This window comes from Eucyclogobius newberryi, unplaced genomic scaffold (genome assembly GCF_026437365.1).
Source record: "Eucyclogobius newberryi isolate DKJ021-1_F unplaced genomic scaffold, fEucNew1.0.hap1 SCAF_21, whole genome shotgun sequence".
NCBI lineage: Eukaryota > Metazoa > Chordata > Actinopteri > Gobiiformes > Gobiidae > Eucyclogobius > Eucyclogobius newberryi.
The window spans coordinates 21,644,923-21,663,537 of NW_027315846.1; the positions used below are offsets into that span (position 1 = coordinate 21,644,923).

Here is an 18,615-nt window from a genome sequence, read left to right on the forward strand (position 1 = left end):
AATTGCCCAGGGCAGCGGGGGGCATCGAGCGCCCTGCCCTGTGCCAGCCTGCACACGCGGCTCGCCCCCAGAGCCTGTCCGGGCAACGTGCCACAGCTAAAACCTTAAACTTTAGCCTCTTCGCTTAAATGGAGAATCAACGAAAGGTGAATCCATCGGAGCACATGTGGTTCTTTTGTGGGCGCAAACACTTCCATCGGGCTGTCAACAGGTAAGTGATGCTGCCCTCTTAGAAGTCGCCACCCAGTTAGAAAAATGACATAATACAATGGCAGAAATAATGGAACAAAGGGCTCAGGGGTGAGAGCCGGGGCTGGAGGTTGTTGTGTTTGTGCCAGGTCCATAAGAACATGTCCGGTGCGGGCGCTCCTGACCTGTGCGTGGGGGGCCTGGGCCAGCGCTGGTCAGGTGCAGCAACAGCCCTGGAGATTGATGGGAGCACTGGCCTCCCTCTCACTGTAAAGATTATCCGCTCACACGCTGGAAACAAAGCTGTGATGGAAATTCGTCTCGCATCATCAGCAACAAAATATCTACACGGCCAAGCGGGAGTCTCTCATTTTTCATAGCCAATATTTTTTTTCTTTCTTTTTTTTTTAAAGGCATTAAAGGAAGAAAAAGAGTAGGCAAGAGGGCGGTCTGAGTGATGGCACTAGTTAGTATTTTCTTTTTTTTTTAAACAGCCCACTTGAATCAAGGAGATTATAAGGTTTTTATTGGCTGTCAGGAAACACAACTTTCCGCGTACTTCACCCGCTCAAGCTCGTAACACTCTGATTAGAATGCCAGCAGAAATGAAAAGGGATTGTGTCGGTGAGAGGCGACAGCAGAGGAGCGGGACAAGCACAGATGCCCAGGCTCTGCTCAATACACAACACCGCTGACACACAATAATATCAATGGAGAATTTATATAGCAAAATGTGATGACAGGAACCACTCAAGCCAGGCCCATTCTCCAGCGCATACATAAAACACATCATGTAGTGTTATCTGGCCCTAAGTGAACGCTGCACTCGGCTGATATGTGAATTTGCTATTAGAGGGGGAACATGTGTCTGGATGAAGAAATGCCCCGGGACGCTTCCTTATTTTACAGAAGGCATTCAAAAAGAGAACTTGCTACGCAGGACGCGCCTTGTCATGGCAGTGATAAGGAGAAGGTGATGGAGGGTGAGTTGTATGGAGTAACTCACGGCTGAGGTCACCTACACGGGAGCATCTGCACAGACTACACGCAAAGTCAAAGCTCAGGACATTAAAAAAAAGGAAACAAAAAAAAATAATGCCGTGGGTCAAATAATCAAGATTAAATTTGACAGAACTGGTCTTTCATCTGTATTTAACGTTCTCATGTCAGGTGTGAATCAAAACATGTTTCAGTGGGACCACAGTATCACCCATACTTTATTAAACAAGGCTAATATGTTAATAGTACAATTTACATTCAGTACCAAGTTTTTTTCCCTCTCAGATTCTGTACAAATGCATGCAGGAAGTCATTAGTCACAAATACACACAAATGGTTTATTGAACAGCATTCGAAATACATCAACTAGTATTGTAAACACGAATATAACAAGGCTTAATGGTTATTTCAACAACAACATGGGCTGAAAACATGATGGAAAACCAGAGTAAGCATTGCATACTCTTCAATACATTGAATTTGCAGCTGTTTAAATGCGTTGTAATTCTTCTACATGTAGTTTGACACGGCAGACTTTCTGTGGATGGGCTAATCCTCTTTAGATCATTTACAAAGCAATTAGTCATGCCCCAAATGCTATTACATATAAAAGATAACAGCCGATGAGATAAGATGCTGTTTGTAACACACATCAAATGTGGATAGCTGCCTAATAACCCTGATCAGGGAGAAGTATCTAAATCCTTGTATGTCAATCTGTGATTTGAGAAATTGTACAGTGGTGAACAATCTTTATAAATTACATTAAATAAACATTTGTCCCATTTTATATTTGGTTGAAAGTAATTGAGCTTTATACAATATATTTGTAGTGCAAATACTATAAAAGCAGTGCCTCTGGTACAGAATACCACAAGGGAAACTTAAAAAAGCATTGAGCTGCCAAAAACGTGCAACATTTACATGTTTTACCAGGTTGGAGTTGGTTCTCAACACTTATATTAAAAGAAGCAACATCAGTGACTGTCAACATGCGTTTGTCAGCAGGAACCAGAGAGCCTCTTTTTAGTGTCGCTCTTCTATAACTGTGTGCTACAGAGGAACAAACGCTACTGACAAGAAAGGAGCAAAAAAGCCAATTCCACACTGACCTCTGACCTCGGGCAGAAAGGGTCTGCCCTGTGTGCATATAGAAGAGGATCAAACACACTTTATGATTTCATTATCTGCGTTGTTACTCATCACAACTCCACTCATCCAGTGGCATGGAAGCTCCCATTCAGCCGCAGACAGAGCAGGCATCACTCATTCACTGGCCTCCTAGGTGCCTTTGTCAGGTGATTGCTGGCGGAAAAAGGAAAACAGATCAATACATCTCCCATGGGACTGACAGGTAATCTTTACCTGGGATGAAATATGAGTATCAGCCGGCTGGATTCCTTAACTGTAACAGGGCAATTGACTAGCAGCACGGACGCCGCGCTGCCTGCTTCCTGGCTATTAGGAATTCATTTTGAGGCATGCACTTTGGCGAGGACATCATTATTGTATAGTAAATGTTAATTACAATGAAGGCAGGTGAGGTATTGCTCACTGCCACAGACCGTGTAGACTGAATGCGGACTCGTGTATTCTGTCAATTTGACATCAAAACTCACTTCTGAGATTGATTTGATGAGGACTGAGTGTTAATGGCTGGTGGTTAGAAGAGGGGCTGATGTGCTCTGCCTCAACACTGACTGATCCTGTGTGGAGGCATGTCTTCCATTTAGACGAGTGTGCACACACAGCATTTATAAATGTCATCCCCGGCCAACATGATCACATAAAACTTTCCCAGACGGATTATTGCAGACATATAACTCACATTAATTGGCAAATCTCATTCTACTAAATGCGATTCTTCTCCTGAATACGGCTTTAAAAGTGACCAAAACGACACACAATATGTGGCTGGTAATTCAGCAGTTCATTACACTAAAACGTAATCTCCCTCTCAGAATACTTTGTGCATACCAAGTGGGCCTTGTTGCTATGAAGAGTGTAGATTTTGAATGGACTATGCTGAGATTCTGTTTTTTCCTCGTGAGCTTCTTCATTTATTGGAATACAGGACGTGTAGTTGTCCCATCTGCTGTTACACCTTAATATATTTTAATTAAATCAAAGAAATATTGGTTTGTGGATTTTAAATCTACATGGTTTATCAGCTAATTCTGTGGCAGTAAAAGCATGTGGTTAGTGTAATAAATGTCACTGTGGTAGATGGATGAGCGATTACATTGACTTAAATGGCACTGATAAGTCTCTATTATCTTCGTTCATGAACATTAATATTAAAATACATTTTTGTTTTTTAAAAAGAACAAATAAAATGTTATAAAAATTTGATTGATCAATGAGGACAAATGGTCAGCCATATTCTCTGCTTCTATGCGACTTCTCTGGCTCATCCGGGCTCATTCTCCTCCAAAAGCAGCTGAGCTAAATCCCAGTGAAAAGCTGTCTGTTCAAACACATTTTCTGGGGACCTTGAACTTAAATCAATTTAAGAATTTAAATAAAGGTAAGAGGCAGCTCTCTGAAGACAAACTACACTCAGCCTTTGCACTTTGTATCAAGTGTTGTATTTCTAACGCATGCTAATGTGAGGCCTGGACATTATGTGCGTCTCTACAGGAGGTTGCCTCTCTGAACCCACCGCAGCGTGTAGAAGCTACACATTGTGACGCTCCGCTGTGTCTGGCTTCAGTCTGTGTAAAACCATTATGGAGAGACCCTCCTGACCATCCTCCCTCTGGTGTCCCTGCTGACAAACGCAGCTCTATAAAAGTGGCCATAATTGTTGGATTGTGTAGTAGCAGGTGGCCTGGAGACTGTGCAGAGACAAGACGAGTTACAGAGTCTTGAGTCAAACAAGAGGCCTCTTGAAGATGTGTTCTTCCTCCAGGAGATAGTGCCGACCTTAACAAGCCTTGATTGCATTACCATTTGTCAAGCCTAATATACTACCTGCAAAGATGGGCTTTCACAGTAACATGCTGATTTGAAGATTAATGATGTGCTTTGTATTTTCCAACTTTGGAAAGCATGAGTTTTGTGTGCTTTTCACAACAGTTTTTGAACAGAAATTTCCCTTAAGACTTCAGGTCAGTCCAGGTTGACTGTTTGGTTCTGTGTGCAAGTCACAATCCGGCACAGGCCTTGATGCTCCGGACCAGAATCCTCTCTGCAGGACGACCTTCTGATCTTCATCTCACTGTTTATCTTTATGGGATAAACTGCAAGCTGCAAAAAGACAGAACAATCATTTCAAACTGTGGCAGACACACATTTTGGCAAAATTGTGACGAAAGGCTTTGTGCTTCATAGAAATGAATCTCTTGCTCTAATAGGGTGAGTATTAAAAAGGTTTTGGTCAAGTCAGCCAATCCAATTTGGCCCCATGACTTGTGGACATGGTTATTAAAAGGCTAATAAGCTCTGCTGCCGTGGCACAACTTCACTCTTCTAGTCATGAAGCTCTAACATGTTATACTGAATTCATTAAATGCTCCCCTTGTGTTGTTAAATGTTGCCTTTTGCCTCTTGCCATAAACAAGAGAACCACAATCAATCTTGTACCTGTTTTTCTGCTTCAAACAAATCTGACCTGATCCCTCACAAAAAAGTTTGCACCGGTCACAGAAGACTGTTGTGAGGCAGTCTGGGTGAAGAGGACGAGGAAACAAGAAGTGACATTGTGGCTCTGGTCTGTCTCAAAGGATTAGGCATTAAAGCATTCACTGGCATGTGCTTTTGCTCGCTCCCATTATATCTGCTTGTGCCTCTTTCCAGATGACTTCTTCCCCAAACTGATCCGCGAGGCAAGATAATTGATTAATATTTCTTGAGGGAACGATGACTAACTGCTGTTGAGGTTCAACCCAAACACTGTGGTTAACATAGTTACATAGTTAAAGCTTTCAGGCCTGACATGCACAGGTCTGACTTGACTGGTTGTGATGTGCACAGGACAAACCAGTGCTTAGCATCACGGCAGGAAAAGCTTTGTGATATTTTTGCACAAAATAAAAATGTGTTGAAACGTTGCACGCATTAAAAAGGTTTCAATTTCACTCCGGCAGATACTACTAGGACCAAGTAGTTTTACATCAAGGTCAATGAAAAATGAAAAATGAAAACGATTTTCTTTCAATGGGAGAATTAAAGTACATGCGTTTACTGCGGGTGATAATGGGAGACTGAATGGAACCGTCTTAATAAGCTCTCACTCTCTATAAACAATCATTACAGGCCTTTCTGAGCACTCCCCTTCCCCTGTTTATTAATCAGCTAATTACACATTGACAGTAATGGGCCTGCTGATTCCCGCACTTAAATGAACAGGGCTGAATAGCTCTTTAATGATTAGCCTTTGTGTTTCTTGCTCCCTCTTTTTCCTCTTCTCTCTCTCCCTCCCTCCCTCAGTCACACACACACTCAAGACATTTAAAGCAGACCTCCCAGCAAGATGGTTTGCAAACAAGCAAGTTCTAAAAGCAGCCGACAGATCTAAGACCTATGCACACAAAAATGAAAGGTTTTCGTAAAACCTCAGTGTTGAGCCCAGCCTCTGGCAGCAGCAACAGCCATTGTCAAAGTTGAGCTGAGCGGCGGCCAGGCAGGTGCAGTTTTGTGGGTTTTTTGAAGGACACGAGCAGGGTGCAAAGTGGAGCCGGAGAGGGCGAAATAGTGCGGTGGGCTGCATTTCTGTCAGCAGAAGTGATGGCTGAGTGCTGGCGTTATTTGTCTTGTGCTGCCACACGGCCCTCGCACCGGCCTGGGCATTAATGAGAGGGGGTCGGACCGCCGGGCAGGAACATGGAGGGCCTCAGCCGCAGGTGATCTGTCACAGAGTCTGCTGCGGCGCCACAGGGGCACAAACTGGGCACACGTGGACACTTCAAAAGCACCACCAGTCCCATGGGGAAGCTCAAGTTTAGAGCAGAGGTCTATTTAGCCAGAATGTGTTGCTCAATAAGTATAGAATAGAAGTGTCTTTACTGGGACTGTCTCTAGTCGGAGCTAAAGATGAAGGGCATTAAAGAAGACAGTAGGGAAGGAGGGATGGGCAATAATTAATTAGCTGCCTGTGCATGAGACATTCAATTCCATCAGGATCTATAAAATTACAGATTTATAATACAAATAATTCACACAGGGGACAATACATTCTATTGATAATAATCTACCACACTATGGGAATATTTCACGACTCACCTCCATAATCTACCAAACTAACAAGTTATTGTTGTAACATCCATGTAGTAACAAAGGGAGTTGATGCTTAGAGTTGTACCGTCAGGCTGATGTAGGTGAGAAAAGTAGAAAATGGCCAATTTAAGGCTGAGAAATGGAGTGGTCATCTAATCCAAACAGAAACCTTGCTTGATAAGTTGTGTGTTGTACCTTCCACACTACTGAGGAAGTGCTAAGAGGTTAAGGGAAGAAGACAATGCAACAGCTGGGTACCGCCTCAGTAATTCCCCACGGAGCCCGGGAAGACACCTCCAGCCGCACACTATTTTCACTCCTGATTACAAAGTTTCAAATCAACCACTAACAGATAGAACAATCTACTTCTTTTGGTCAACTCGCAAAAGATTCAGCCTTCTTAGGGAAAGAGTAGCAAAACAAACAATTCCTTAAAATGCTCATGACCAAGTTTGAATTTAGAAAGTACATATTTTGGCCACTTTTGTGAGGGTGAAGTGTGACAAGAAGTGTGGGCAAATAACAGATTCAAACGGCAGGAGACTGTAGACTTTCAAGGTAAAGATTTATACGGAGCAGTCGCAGCTGCTGCAGTGGGAGACATGGGATAAATCATAATGGGAAGAATCCAACAGACCCAACCAATAAATGCTAGAGTAAAAAATAATCTAAGTGATCTGGGATGAGAAACAATATATACACCGGTATATATGTAAAATTTGATTGAATTAGATTATTGGCTTTTGTTGACCTTATGTGGCTAGAGTCTTTGAAGCCGTTTCAACATCTATGCTATATACTTATACTATTACTATTACTATGACTATACTATACTGTTGACAGTCCATTAATCTGCTGAATGGGTGCTACAAATACTCATCTGGCATATGTCTATCTTGACCAGTTCTTTGGATTTACACTAAAAGATATAAGAATAAATACAATACGTATTTCCTGCAAATTGGAGGATATAGAAGAAATGCAGCGAGAAGACAGGTGTTCAGGAGATGAGGGATGCCTCATGAGTAAATATGAGGGGGTCCTGAGGAGTGCTTTTTTTACTTTTATGGGACATGGTTTAGCACGTGTGAGGTGAAGGACAGAGCTATTGGCCATTCCATCACTCAATAAACGCGCATGCAATCTGTTTACAAGTAAAGCTTTTGCTGTTTTTGAATTCCCCCTCTTTTATTTAAATTAATAACAGGCCTTGGTACAGTCTGCCGTGCAACAAATAATATACATCTGGGCCCCGCAACCCGCACTAAATCAGGGAACCGGCAGCATTTGTTGCTTGAATGGCAAACAGCACAAGGGGAGCACGTCAGAGGGACACAGCAGTGGAGCAGGACGGACCCATTCAAATTTCAATCCGACAAAGACACAAAACGCTGAACCTAAAGTCTAATGAAAAAAGACACTTGTACTGCTCTGAACAGCCACACCAACTGCTGCCTGCTGCCACGTCCAATCGGCCCATCCCCACATCACATTTAAACACATGCAACGTACACAAACTGAAAACCACAATGAATATAAGTCATGTAGTGGTATTTAGCTATGCAGAAGATATAGTCACCTGATATGACTGACGAAGATGTTCTCCTCCTCCTTCTCATGTCTTCAGTACAAACTATTCTTGGATTGATGTTAATCTGTCTGAGAAAGAAAATGAGGGTCAGATGTATTGATTTCCCCAACTCGAATGATTAAATCAAATCTGGACCAAGCAAAGGAGCAGAATCACAGGGAGAACATACACAGCATACAGTCCATATAGAGTACACAGTATATACGAAATAAAGAAAATGATTCCATATATGAGGTTTTGGGCATGACATTTTTTTTTTACTTTTTATACTTATTTTTAAATATTTTTTTTAGTAATATATAATATATACAGTTTAGATGTTATTCCACTTGAGACTCCTGATGTGTGCTTTTACAGACATTTCAGTCAAAGGATTTTTAATGGTCAGTGTTGCTTTTTCTAATTTTCTGGTTGTAAAAAATCCTGCACCAAATAGGGAAATTGAGATTTTAAATCTATGGTACGTGCTAAAAGATTTTAACAGTTTGTATGTTTCGATTAGCTTTATCCAGTTAATAACAGATTTTTACCAAGAATGTACTATTCCCTTCACACAACCATTATCTGAGGTCAGTATTCTTTTATATATCCATATTAGGATACTATATATAAAAAAGTACATTCTAAAAGGCAGGGTGAACTCCGGTCAAGGATTAAGGTTTTGAATCAACAACAGGTTTTTAGACAACGCTAAAATAATCTTGAAATTGTTTTGCTTGATTAAAAAAATATATTAGTTAGAGATGGAAATAAAAGAGTCTGGAAAAGGTATAGAAACGTATGAAAAACATTAATTTAACAGTTTCATTCCTTTCACTTAAACTTTGGTGGTAAAATGAGGGTATAGTTTTTCTCTAATATTGCTGACAAACCTTCACGGAGCACAACACCTAAATTGTATCTGAGGAAGACAATTATGTTCCTTTCTGGAGGACTGGAGCGGCACAAAGACCACTACCATAACAGCCCCACGTTACAATCAGGCCCCGTCTGAACAGCCTTTAACAGCAGCATGTTCCGTGACCTGAGCACCCATAAATCACCAGACAGACGTGTGGCTGCGCAGGGCGTCTAGAGCGGCGCACTCTACGCTTTGAACCAAGTCTCTATGTTGTATAATCAATAGATATAAAAATAAATGACCTGAGCGTTATTCTTCCCATGCAACCCCACTCTAATAAAACCCTAGTAATGCATATTTCATTTACTTTTATACTTATTGATTAGCTGTAGTCCAGTTAGTAAATCACGCGCCTATCGATCCCTCAATCGTAGCTCTGTCGGACGGCACATAACCAGCCATTTGCGCCACTGATAAAGAGCTCAAGCATTCAACTCCCCACAGTAAATCTTTACAAACTAACTTTTTAATCCTAAAATCAATGCCTGTTTAAATGTGGCATTATTTTACAAGGCACGCCCGTGGTATTAAAACTAATTCTCTGATGTATTTAGTCTTAAAGTGTGACCGTCCATCCCTTCAGCTCCTCCCCGGGGCATGAGCAGGCATCAGGAGAAACGGGTTGACCACCGGGGAGCCGCAGGGGCCCCGCACTCAGCATAGTGCTAATCCAACGTGAAAATAAATCAGCATAACCATACACTTGTACTTAACTATTATGTTTTATCTGGATTAGTGTAGATCTCACAAGTAACTGCATGACAAATGTTGCTTATGTTGGTATAAAATAAGCAGTGAAACACATTTTTCACAATTCACAATTTGTAAAACAGAAAGTAGTGGCTTCTTCAGCATAGATTCTGAGGCTTCTAAATGCCACATAGTCCCTTGGGTGCAGGATGGAAAACACTGACACAGGGTCAATTGTAATTTTGGCTGCCACATCCAAAAGCAAATATATCAATTACAATAATGAATCAAAAGAGGAGTTGGGAGGCGCTGTTACAAAAAAGCCATCTATTTTCATTAGGGTACATGGTGCTGCAGGTGTGAGTAGGATCTCAAGATTAATAGAGGTATTCAAATGAATCAGAAAGGATTAGGGTCTCCAGGGACCGCAATCAATAAATCCAAATCAATAATCAATAGGCCACTCACACCAATATACTAACTGCTGACTCCGAGATCTCACAATTAAAATGAAAACTGCAAAGGGAGTGGCCTCAGAGTGTGATTTATCTCTCAGCGCAAGTGTCATTTAGAAATAAATAAGTCAATAGATAAAAGCTGCCGCCGGTCGGCTCAGGTGGGAGGCAGTTATGCATTTTAACATAGCCGCTGGCTCCGAGAATTACCCTCAAATCTGGCAAAGCAAAGGGCCTATTCCTGCGCAGATACAAGGATAAACAGCACGCGGCCTTTATCCCTTACCATCAAATCTCTGATCGCTGCAGTCAACTGCTGCTAAACAGGAGATGACAGCTTTTATAAATACAGTATCATTTCAGGCAGGCTGCCCTACGAGATTAATGCTTACAAGGGCTCCACCGAGAAAACACTTTTCTCTCAAGGGTGTTGGAACACACAGGAGAAGTCAGATGCACTTGGGCAAAGATTTATCCAGCAAGCAAAGAAATAAAATAGATTTGAGCGGTGGCTTTTGACTGCTCGGGTGTGCGTTCTGTCCCAAACTCTAAATAAATAAGTAAGTCAACATTAGCTTGAGGAAGGCATAAGGACTGAGCAGCCCTCTCACTGGAGACTGGATTTGGGCAGCTCAGGGAGAAAGAACCAGCTCGGGACACATCAGAAGCCCCTCTCTTCAGCCCCCGCCTCTCCCTCAATCATTTGGGAGTATGATTTATACTTTTTGAAGTGAAGGGTCTTGAATCTCACTATAAAGGAATTAAGAGGTCTCCCCTGAGTCCAGCATTCAAATGAGAGCATGGCAGGGATATGAGGGCTTTTTAATAGACAGAAATTAGTATTCACAATGCCTCAAACTGGAATCTGAAGGAACCTTTCAGGTGGAGAAAAAAGGCCCAGTTTAGAAAGAAAGCCCTAAGAAGTCAGGGGCTTTTCATAATAGCCGTGTATTTGCCCCTCATCAAGAGCACTGGAGCACTTTGTGGAATAACCCAAGAGAGATGATGGAGAGAGAAAGAAAGTGTGAAACTAAATTAAGCATTCCATAAATACTGTAAAAGTGGAAACAATAAAATGTGGAGTCCCACTGTCTCGGGGCCAAAAGGGCTGTTTGGCTTCTCAGCGGTTCCCCATGCAGATCCAACACTTCCAGGGATGACTGCTAGCAATGCAACACTTTGAGTAACGTCTTCTGAATAAACCTTTGTGTAGTCCAAACATGGGGGAATGGAAATCTGCATTACAACTATGTAAACATATACTCTTTCACTGTATCACAATAGTGACCTTGAAAACTCAACAGATTTGTTTTGTGGCTGTTGTTTAAAACCTGCCATACATTTCAAATTCAGTCCCATCAACTGGTAGTATTGTATTGTAGTATTGTACCTGCTCCCCTTGAGAGACATTTGGGGACATGGCATACCTGTTAGTGCGTATGGAGGAGGGACATCTGAGATGGGGGCTCTCTAACACCATGTCAACAGGACGAGGTGATGGGCACAACGTTTCCAACTGCAATCAATGACATTCACATTTTCAAAATGAACAAATGGCAAATTACAGAATTGTAAAGAACTGGTGTACCACACCTGGCTTTGTTCTTGACTCCCAAATGAGGACAACCAAAAACTAAAATTAAAAAAATGTTTTTGACCACAGTTAATTTTATTGTCACCTTTGTATTTCTTTGTCTTACCCTCTCTGATAGCGGTCTTCAGATAGGTTTCTCAATCGCTTTACAAACATGGGTATTCGGCCTCCCTAAAAAAAAAGTGAATACAAAGTGTCACATAATAAATGTAACTGTGTGTTTAAGCAGATGGTGACATTAACCTTGGTTGGAATCCGTCTTCTTTCCTTTCGGATTGAGCATGAAGCAGTGCCAGCCAGACGGGAACAATAGCCTTAAAGACAATAGTTCATTAGCTATTTTAAATATTTAGTGATGATTTTGTTAACATAGTACTTTCTATAACATACAGTATCATTTAACAGTCAGTAATTCCTCACATTGTCACATTGTACAAGCCAGAATGCTAGTGCTCCAATAAAGCTAAAACTATAAGCTTAATGAGGAACACGTCTTGTCATAGCAGAAGTATAGTTCCTGTACCTCTGCGAGAAGCCTGTGCTGGGTGCAGGAACGTGGCAGAGGAGCAGGTTTCCTTCAGGGACTGCTGGCTGTCGGAGTCCCAACTGGGTCGCAGACTGGTTACGGCTGACCTGACTCCACAGTCCCCCTCAACAAACCAGTCACTTTGTTCATCATCACCTGAACAAAACATATCCTGGTCAGCAACATGACAGTGCGGCGCTCAGGAGAAAACACTTAAAGAAAACATACGTACTCTGCTTTTGTCTGCTATATACTCAAACTTGGTCATTTGAAATGGCAATATTTATTTGTTGTTTGATTTATTGTTTGATTTATTTGTCCCACATTGGGAACATTAAGAGCTGCAATGTACAGTTCAAGTACAGCAGGAGAATAGAGACATGCAAAAACTTAAATAATATATATATATTTTTTAAAGCGATTTAGTAAGTAATTGCCTCTAAATCTGCTTAAATACAACTTCTAGGGGATAAAAGAGAAGAGTAAACAATAATGACATGTTTAAAAGGACTGAAAAGTAAATCTTGCATAATAATGTCTCTATCTACCATGTTTCTGTCAGTAAGTTAAGCATCCACAAAAACCATGGCTCTCACAGTCAAGGTGTAGTGACAACTGTTAAATCAGAGTGTGCCTTGCCCCACCACGGCTAATGAGGATAGCAAAGGCTTCAGCGCTCATTAACATGACATGACAACATCTTATTAGAGCCGCTTAGCTGCCCAGCACCCAGCCACTGTATCCAGACCTCATGCCCTTGCATTCTCCCAAGAGTAGAGTTACAATGGAAATACTCATTATTCATCATTTTATAAACAGACAGGGCCGCCATGTCTGTAGCAATTTCAAAAAGAAGACAACTGTCTTTCATTTACATCAAGTGAATTTGATTTGGCCAAGTGCATGTTAGACACGTGAGAGTTTAGGTACTCAAAGTTTACCTTGCCTTCCTTCATCATTAGTGAAAAGGCCAGGATCACTGCTGCAGGTGCTGCTGGTCTCTCTGCAAATGGAGAAAAATATCATGTGAACTGTTGCTAAGGAGAAGCCTTTAACTTATAATTGTAATTTAGAAGATGAGTTACGCTTAACAAAGATAGCATCTGAAAAGTGAATGATGAAATGTCCATATTTAACATATCAATAAATGGTAAAAACAATGACGTAGTCCGGATCTGGAGGTCACCATAAATGAAAATGACACAAAAGACAAGAGCGTGCAATGTGCTCCCTTGTTGCCCTACCAAACACAAAGGCATGAGGAGCAAGTCTGAGTGACATGCACAATCTAATTGAATATCCTCCGCTGTCAGCTCCAATCTAATCGGGCCTGTGTTGTGGAGGATGACAGAGGAGCCAAGTGCATTCTCCTGGTCCCCCGCCCTCTGGGTGAGCCTCATTCTGGGGGCCTCTGCTGCACTACAACTGGCCAACATCTGCTGTGGCTGCGACGGCCTGCCCGGTCCCTCTGCTGCACTCCGCACCCTGAGGCAAACCCTGTTACGCTGCCGGGTTTCTCTGTCTTTCTCACACCTCAGCTATCAGGCACCGCGACCTCTGGACACTTCAAGGTCACTGAGATGAGGAGGGAAGTTGAGGTGAATCTTCCACCGTTTGTCATAGCCATAGAATTAATATAAACAACTTTACTTAACATGCTTTATGTAGCCATTACTAAATCTACTCCCTTATACTATAGGAAGGGGGGCTTTTGATTGCCTTGCATTTTGCGCTTGGTTCGTCCCTGTTGACCTTGCTAATAGGGCAGGCTCCAGGGTCAGATATGCGCTGATACCATGTTTTGCCATATTGCCAGTGACATCAGAAAAATGTGTGTCCCGCCTGCAACACTGCTGGGACATATGGTTTAGCAACATTGGCCCTTACATCCACCAGAAGCAGATTTGAGCGAGTGGGCCTCTCTAGGGAATGGGAAAGTCTGTCTGAGTACGGCAGCTCCTCCGTGCCTTTACAGCCCCTCCTCAGGCTTGTTGCTCAAGTCTGTGCTGGCCTCCTGGACACTATAACAACAATACTTGAATGAAATTCGTGTTAATATGGAAAACAAAAAATATGACTAAAGTGTAAAGAACAAGTATAAAAAATGAATTTGTGTTTGTAAGGTTCAATGTGATGTCACTGGAAGCAGCATTTGACTGATGTGAGACAGTTTCCATTAAACACTGTCTAACTAATAGCATGAATAATTTAGAAACCAAGTTTTCTTTCATCCAAAAACAATGCTCCTTTTGCACCAGTGACCTTAAAGGAAAAGGAGCCGCAAACATGATATACAGTACTAACATAGTCATGGGCTCTTCAAGTCCAAGTGTGACCAAGTGCAAAAGACTGAAGGATAGAAGGGACCACAGTGAACAGCACATCCTCAGCTGATGTTGAGCTCTAAATAAGTCTTAATTAGAAAACATACAATGTGCCCGTGATAAAACAAAGCCAAGGGCAAAATGTGCATTGGTGTGTTTCAGGGCTGAACCAGGCTCCCCGTGTGACCTCGTGCTTCAATACAAACCAAGGAGGTGAAGCTAAACACAGTATCCAGATGAGCAAGTAATCATTAGGATATAATCCTGAACTCCTGGGAGAGGCACAGGCCGTTTGCTCAGAGATTACAGGCTTGTGATCATTTATTGAGCTCAAGCTCATTCTGCAGAGAAAAAAAGATGAGGCTGTGACAGAGGGGGCAAAGTGCTGATAACAATGGTTCTGTCGCTTCTTCAAACAAGCCGTCCCAACCCAAATCCATGCCCTTTTCCATGGTGTCTGATTATAAGGTTATGTCTCCCTCCTTGAGCTGCAGTAATTGGATTAGTCTCAGAGATTTATGAAAATTAACTTTGGCAAATAGTGCAGCGGCTTCTTAAAAACTCCTAATAGAGTTGTCATGTTGTAAACCACAACACGAGGAGTAGTGAAAGGCTGAGACAACAGCTTCGCTATTAAGAAGTCCATGAGCAGCAGCAGGGGCCCGCAGCTGGAAGTCTAGGTAGAGCCTGGGACTTTTGTACCCACAGGTGAGGGCTGATGCAGGGCCAGCCCGAGTGCCAGGTGGCCCCACTGCCAGCAGGCTGAACCCAGTCTAATGAAGGATGTGGAGCCCAACTGGAGACGCCAACATCTGCTCCCACAATGAGGTAGCTGAAGGCAACCATGGGCTAGTGTGTGCAGACAGGAACGACCTTGAGGAAAGACCAGACACTCCATAGAAACCAGAAAAAGGTTAATAGAATGAATGGCCACCAAACAAATCCACTCAGTTTAAAGGACATTTCAGCAACGGCATCTGTGTCTGACAGTAAATGGCCCGTGCACTCTCAGGGTATAAATATTGCTGTTGAACCACTGTCAACCCCTCATCGGCACTGCCATTTTGTCATATTGCACGCTTGGGTCTGGACTTAACCATTAGATTGTTGAGCCCTCAGTACAGTGTGGCAGTGTACTGAGCAGCAATCAAGAGTGTTGGTGTTGTGTAAGTGAGAAATGATTGACAGTGTGCTATGGTGTTCCCATTTATTTCTGCTCTGGAGCGGTTTTCTGTCACAACGGCTATTGATTTTTCCATAAAGTCAGAAAACAAGTACCGTTAAGGGGCTAGTGGGGTCAGCACAAATTAAACGTCACGATGTAAAGCTTTTGTTCCAAGCCATTTCTAGCTATCAAAAATAATCTACTTACATTTGTTACACTTGACACATAATGGATGACTACAGACACGCAGCAGAAAGGTCGAGGCTAATTGGGACTCAGATTATGAATAAATACTTCAGTGTGCCTAGACTGCCGTTTTCAGGCCTCGTCTCCATTTCTGCTCATGATTGGAATTAGTCTTATTATATCAGAATGTCCACTCTATAATGTCCCTCTCCACTGCTGGTTGCAAAGCCATTTACTTAGGCCAAATGAAATGCACATGAGACAGTGTGCATGGGGACACTGGGACATACTCAGCTTTAATTACTGGCCCAAGACAGGACTTTTTTTCAAAACAAATCAATACAGCACCAAGTCACTTATTTACTTGTGACACTATTTCTTGAAAAGCAATAATGAGCTGGCACATGCCTGCAGGCATAACTATCAAAGATCACTCCCCAGTGATTATTCCTGCTACAGGAGATGAGGCTGAGGAGAGTCTATCATTCATTTTTAATGTCAACTCAGTACGTTAAAGTGGGGCGCCATGATTGTGATACTTTTTCAGTGTAGTTGAGGACACGGTGAATATTGACAACTGTAGAGAGGAAGACAGGATGATAGATCATCTTAAATGTCATCTTATTTAATTGCTTCTGTCTGAAAGTAGTAAGGCCCATGACTTTTATGTTACATGTTTAACTGCCTTTTGTCCATCACCATTTAAAGGGTAAAAAGGGCTGTCGGAATTTTGAGCACATCTTTCACAATAGATTTAATCTTGACTTTTTAAAACAATGGCATAGTTAACATTTGGCTTGTCGCAAACTGTAAATTAAATGCAAGTTTCTAAAATGTGCAATTTTATGAGACAAAAAGACATTTAAATGACTTTATATTTCCAAACCCGAGGATACAACACATTTTGTAAGACATACCCATCTGACATCTTCTCCTCTGCTCCATCCTGGTGCTCACTGGCCCGTGAGAGTTTCCTCTTCCAGCGCTCCTGTCCCATGAGCAGGGCTCCTTCGGTCGGTTGCTCTGCCCTTACCCAACCACCAGACCTGTTCTTCGATCCTGACAGATGCCGCATCCTGAGCGCCGGTCTTGGATCCACATTAGGACTCGTCAGCTTGGACTGCGTCCGTGAGCTGACATCAGAGGTCATACGTTTGACCTTCCTCTTCCTCCTCAGCGGCCGTCCTGGTGTATTTTCAGGGTAGGAATCATAGTGTGGCCATGAGGCCGGCCTGCTTCTCAGAGGACGTCTCCTCATCCTGTGCCATCGGCTGCTTGTGCTCCTTTCATCAGAGTCACTGCAGTTGGCCACAGAGACTGAGGCTGGGTTCCTTCTGTAGCCTCTGGAGGCTTCATCCATACTGGACTCGGAGGCCTCGAGCCAGTAGTGATACAGAGAGGAGTCCCGGTGCCTGCGGTGTGCTCTGCGTCGCCGCACCTGTCTGCGCTGCTGCAGGGGACTGAGCACCATCTCCTCCCACAGCTCTCCCAGTTTACTCTGCTCTGAGGACTGCTCCAGAGCCAACACCAGGTCCTGCACCAGCTCATCCATCATGGTGCTGCACAAAACAGCACCAGTCAGTCAATGATCACAGTCATGTGTATTTTACTAAACACAGTACGATATAGTTCACATTATATCATGTAATTTCTAAGGCAAGGAGCAACTGATTACAGGATGTCTATTCGAGCATAAACAGTACAAAGATCCAATAGTTAAGAATCAGCTGACACCTACAAAGATGCAACGTAGTATTTCATGTATCTTTTTAATCAAAGGGCACAGAGCAGCCATCACTAAGAAGCTGCATTTCATAGTCTCTGCGACAGAAGGGACAAGAGGCTTGCATGGTCTATATTCAAGGCACAGTTGCAGCCCTCGATCGCAGCAGCGAAAATGAGCTGCACGCGCTGAGCATTGTTACGTAACATCACGCGCGTGAGCACGCGGGAATCCCGAACACGTTAAATACACCGAACCTAACTTCTTCTTTGAGCTGAATACTGACAAAAACAGCACTGCGATCACGCGTTAAAGCCCACACTCACCATCCGTGCTGGCTTGTTTGTTTTCACCACCGCTGACACGGGACACGCACTTCCGCCTTGTTTTCCAGCCAATCCGATGACTCCATGTCTCGATGACGCAATTGACTGAAAGCGCGCGCCTGCTCTGCGGTTATGTGTTAATAGATAAAAGGCGTCATAAAACAATGTCCTCACTCTTATACACGTGTTAGACTTAGATCAGCGCGGAAATATTCTATCTTTTAAGAAATAAAAACAACAACTATAGCTCAATTTGTGATATTATGGCTTCTAAATTATTACAAAATAGTGTATATTCTTGTCTTCCATTGCTCATGGTGATTGGTCACAATCTATTTGATTTACAATTAACAATTGTGCAATTTGATTCTACAATGAATTGAAATGTTTGTTTTTCTACAAGAAAGATGCTAGGGAAATTAAGGAACAAGTCTGCTGACTTGTGTCTGCTGATAACTATATAAACATTTAGTTTTTTCGTGCAATAGAGAGTTCTTTTGTGGAAACTATAGACCTTAATTTGTGAACGTCGCCTTTATATAGGCTAGTTGTGCCTCTTGGAATGACTTACATCACTGGTCGTCCAAATATGATATATATATATATATATATATATATATATATATATAAGATTTAACAAATATATATTATATAAATATAATGTGTCTTATATAGTATCATTGTAAGTAAATGTCAATGTAAATCACCTCCATCTTGATTCTAGGAAAG

At 42.3% G+C, this 18,615-nt stretch overlaps 1 protein-coding gene across 2 annotated transcripts; it reads right to left on the bottom strand.

The window, feature by feature from the left end:
- Window positions 1-1,501: 1,501 nt before the first annotated feature.
- On the bottom strand, window positions 1,502-17,990 carry LOC140370136 (G patch domain-containing protein 2-like). Of its 2 annotated transcripts, none has more exons than XM_072457120.1 (10): window positions 17,887-17,990; window positions 16,755-17,396; window positions 13,104-13,165; window positions 12,160-12,318; window positions 11,880-11,950; window positions 11,743-11,807; window positions 11,636-11,675; window positions 11,470-11,558; window positions 7,985-8,064; window positions 1,502-4,437 (listed from the first exon to the last, which is right to left on the bottom strand). In XM_072457120.1, the coding sequence occupies exons 2-10, from the start codon at window positions 17,390-17,392 to the stop codon at window positions 4,406-4,408; spliced, it is 1,236 nt and encodes a 411-aa protein (XP_072313221.1). In that variant the 5' UTR covers window positions 17,393-17,396; window positions 17,887-17,990; the 3' UTR covers window positions 1,502-4,405. The 2 variants fall into 2 exon arrangements, with proteins under 2 accessions (XP_072313221.1, XP_072313220.1); XM_072457119.1 differs by lacking the exon at window positions 1,502-4,437 and adding an exon at window positions 6,442-6,724.
- Between the last annotated feature and the right edge of the window lie 625 nt (window positions 17,991-18,615).

Excerpts from the sequence above, each read along its gene's own strand:
- LOC140370136 (XM_072457119.1), bottom strand. The coding sequence starts at position 17,392 with ATGATGGATGAGCTGGTGCAGGACCTGGTGTTGGCTCTGGAGCAGTCC. Across the intron at positions 11,951-12,159 it reads AGCACAGGCTTCTCGCAGAG|GCTATTGTTCCCGTCTGGCT; the intron begins GTACAGGAACTA and ends ATTGTCTTTAAG. Across the intron at positions 6,725-7,984 it reads ATCTTCGTCAGTCATATCAG|GAGTGAAAATAGTGTGCGGC; the intron begins GTGACTATATCT and ends CTTTGTAATCAG.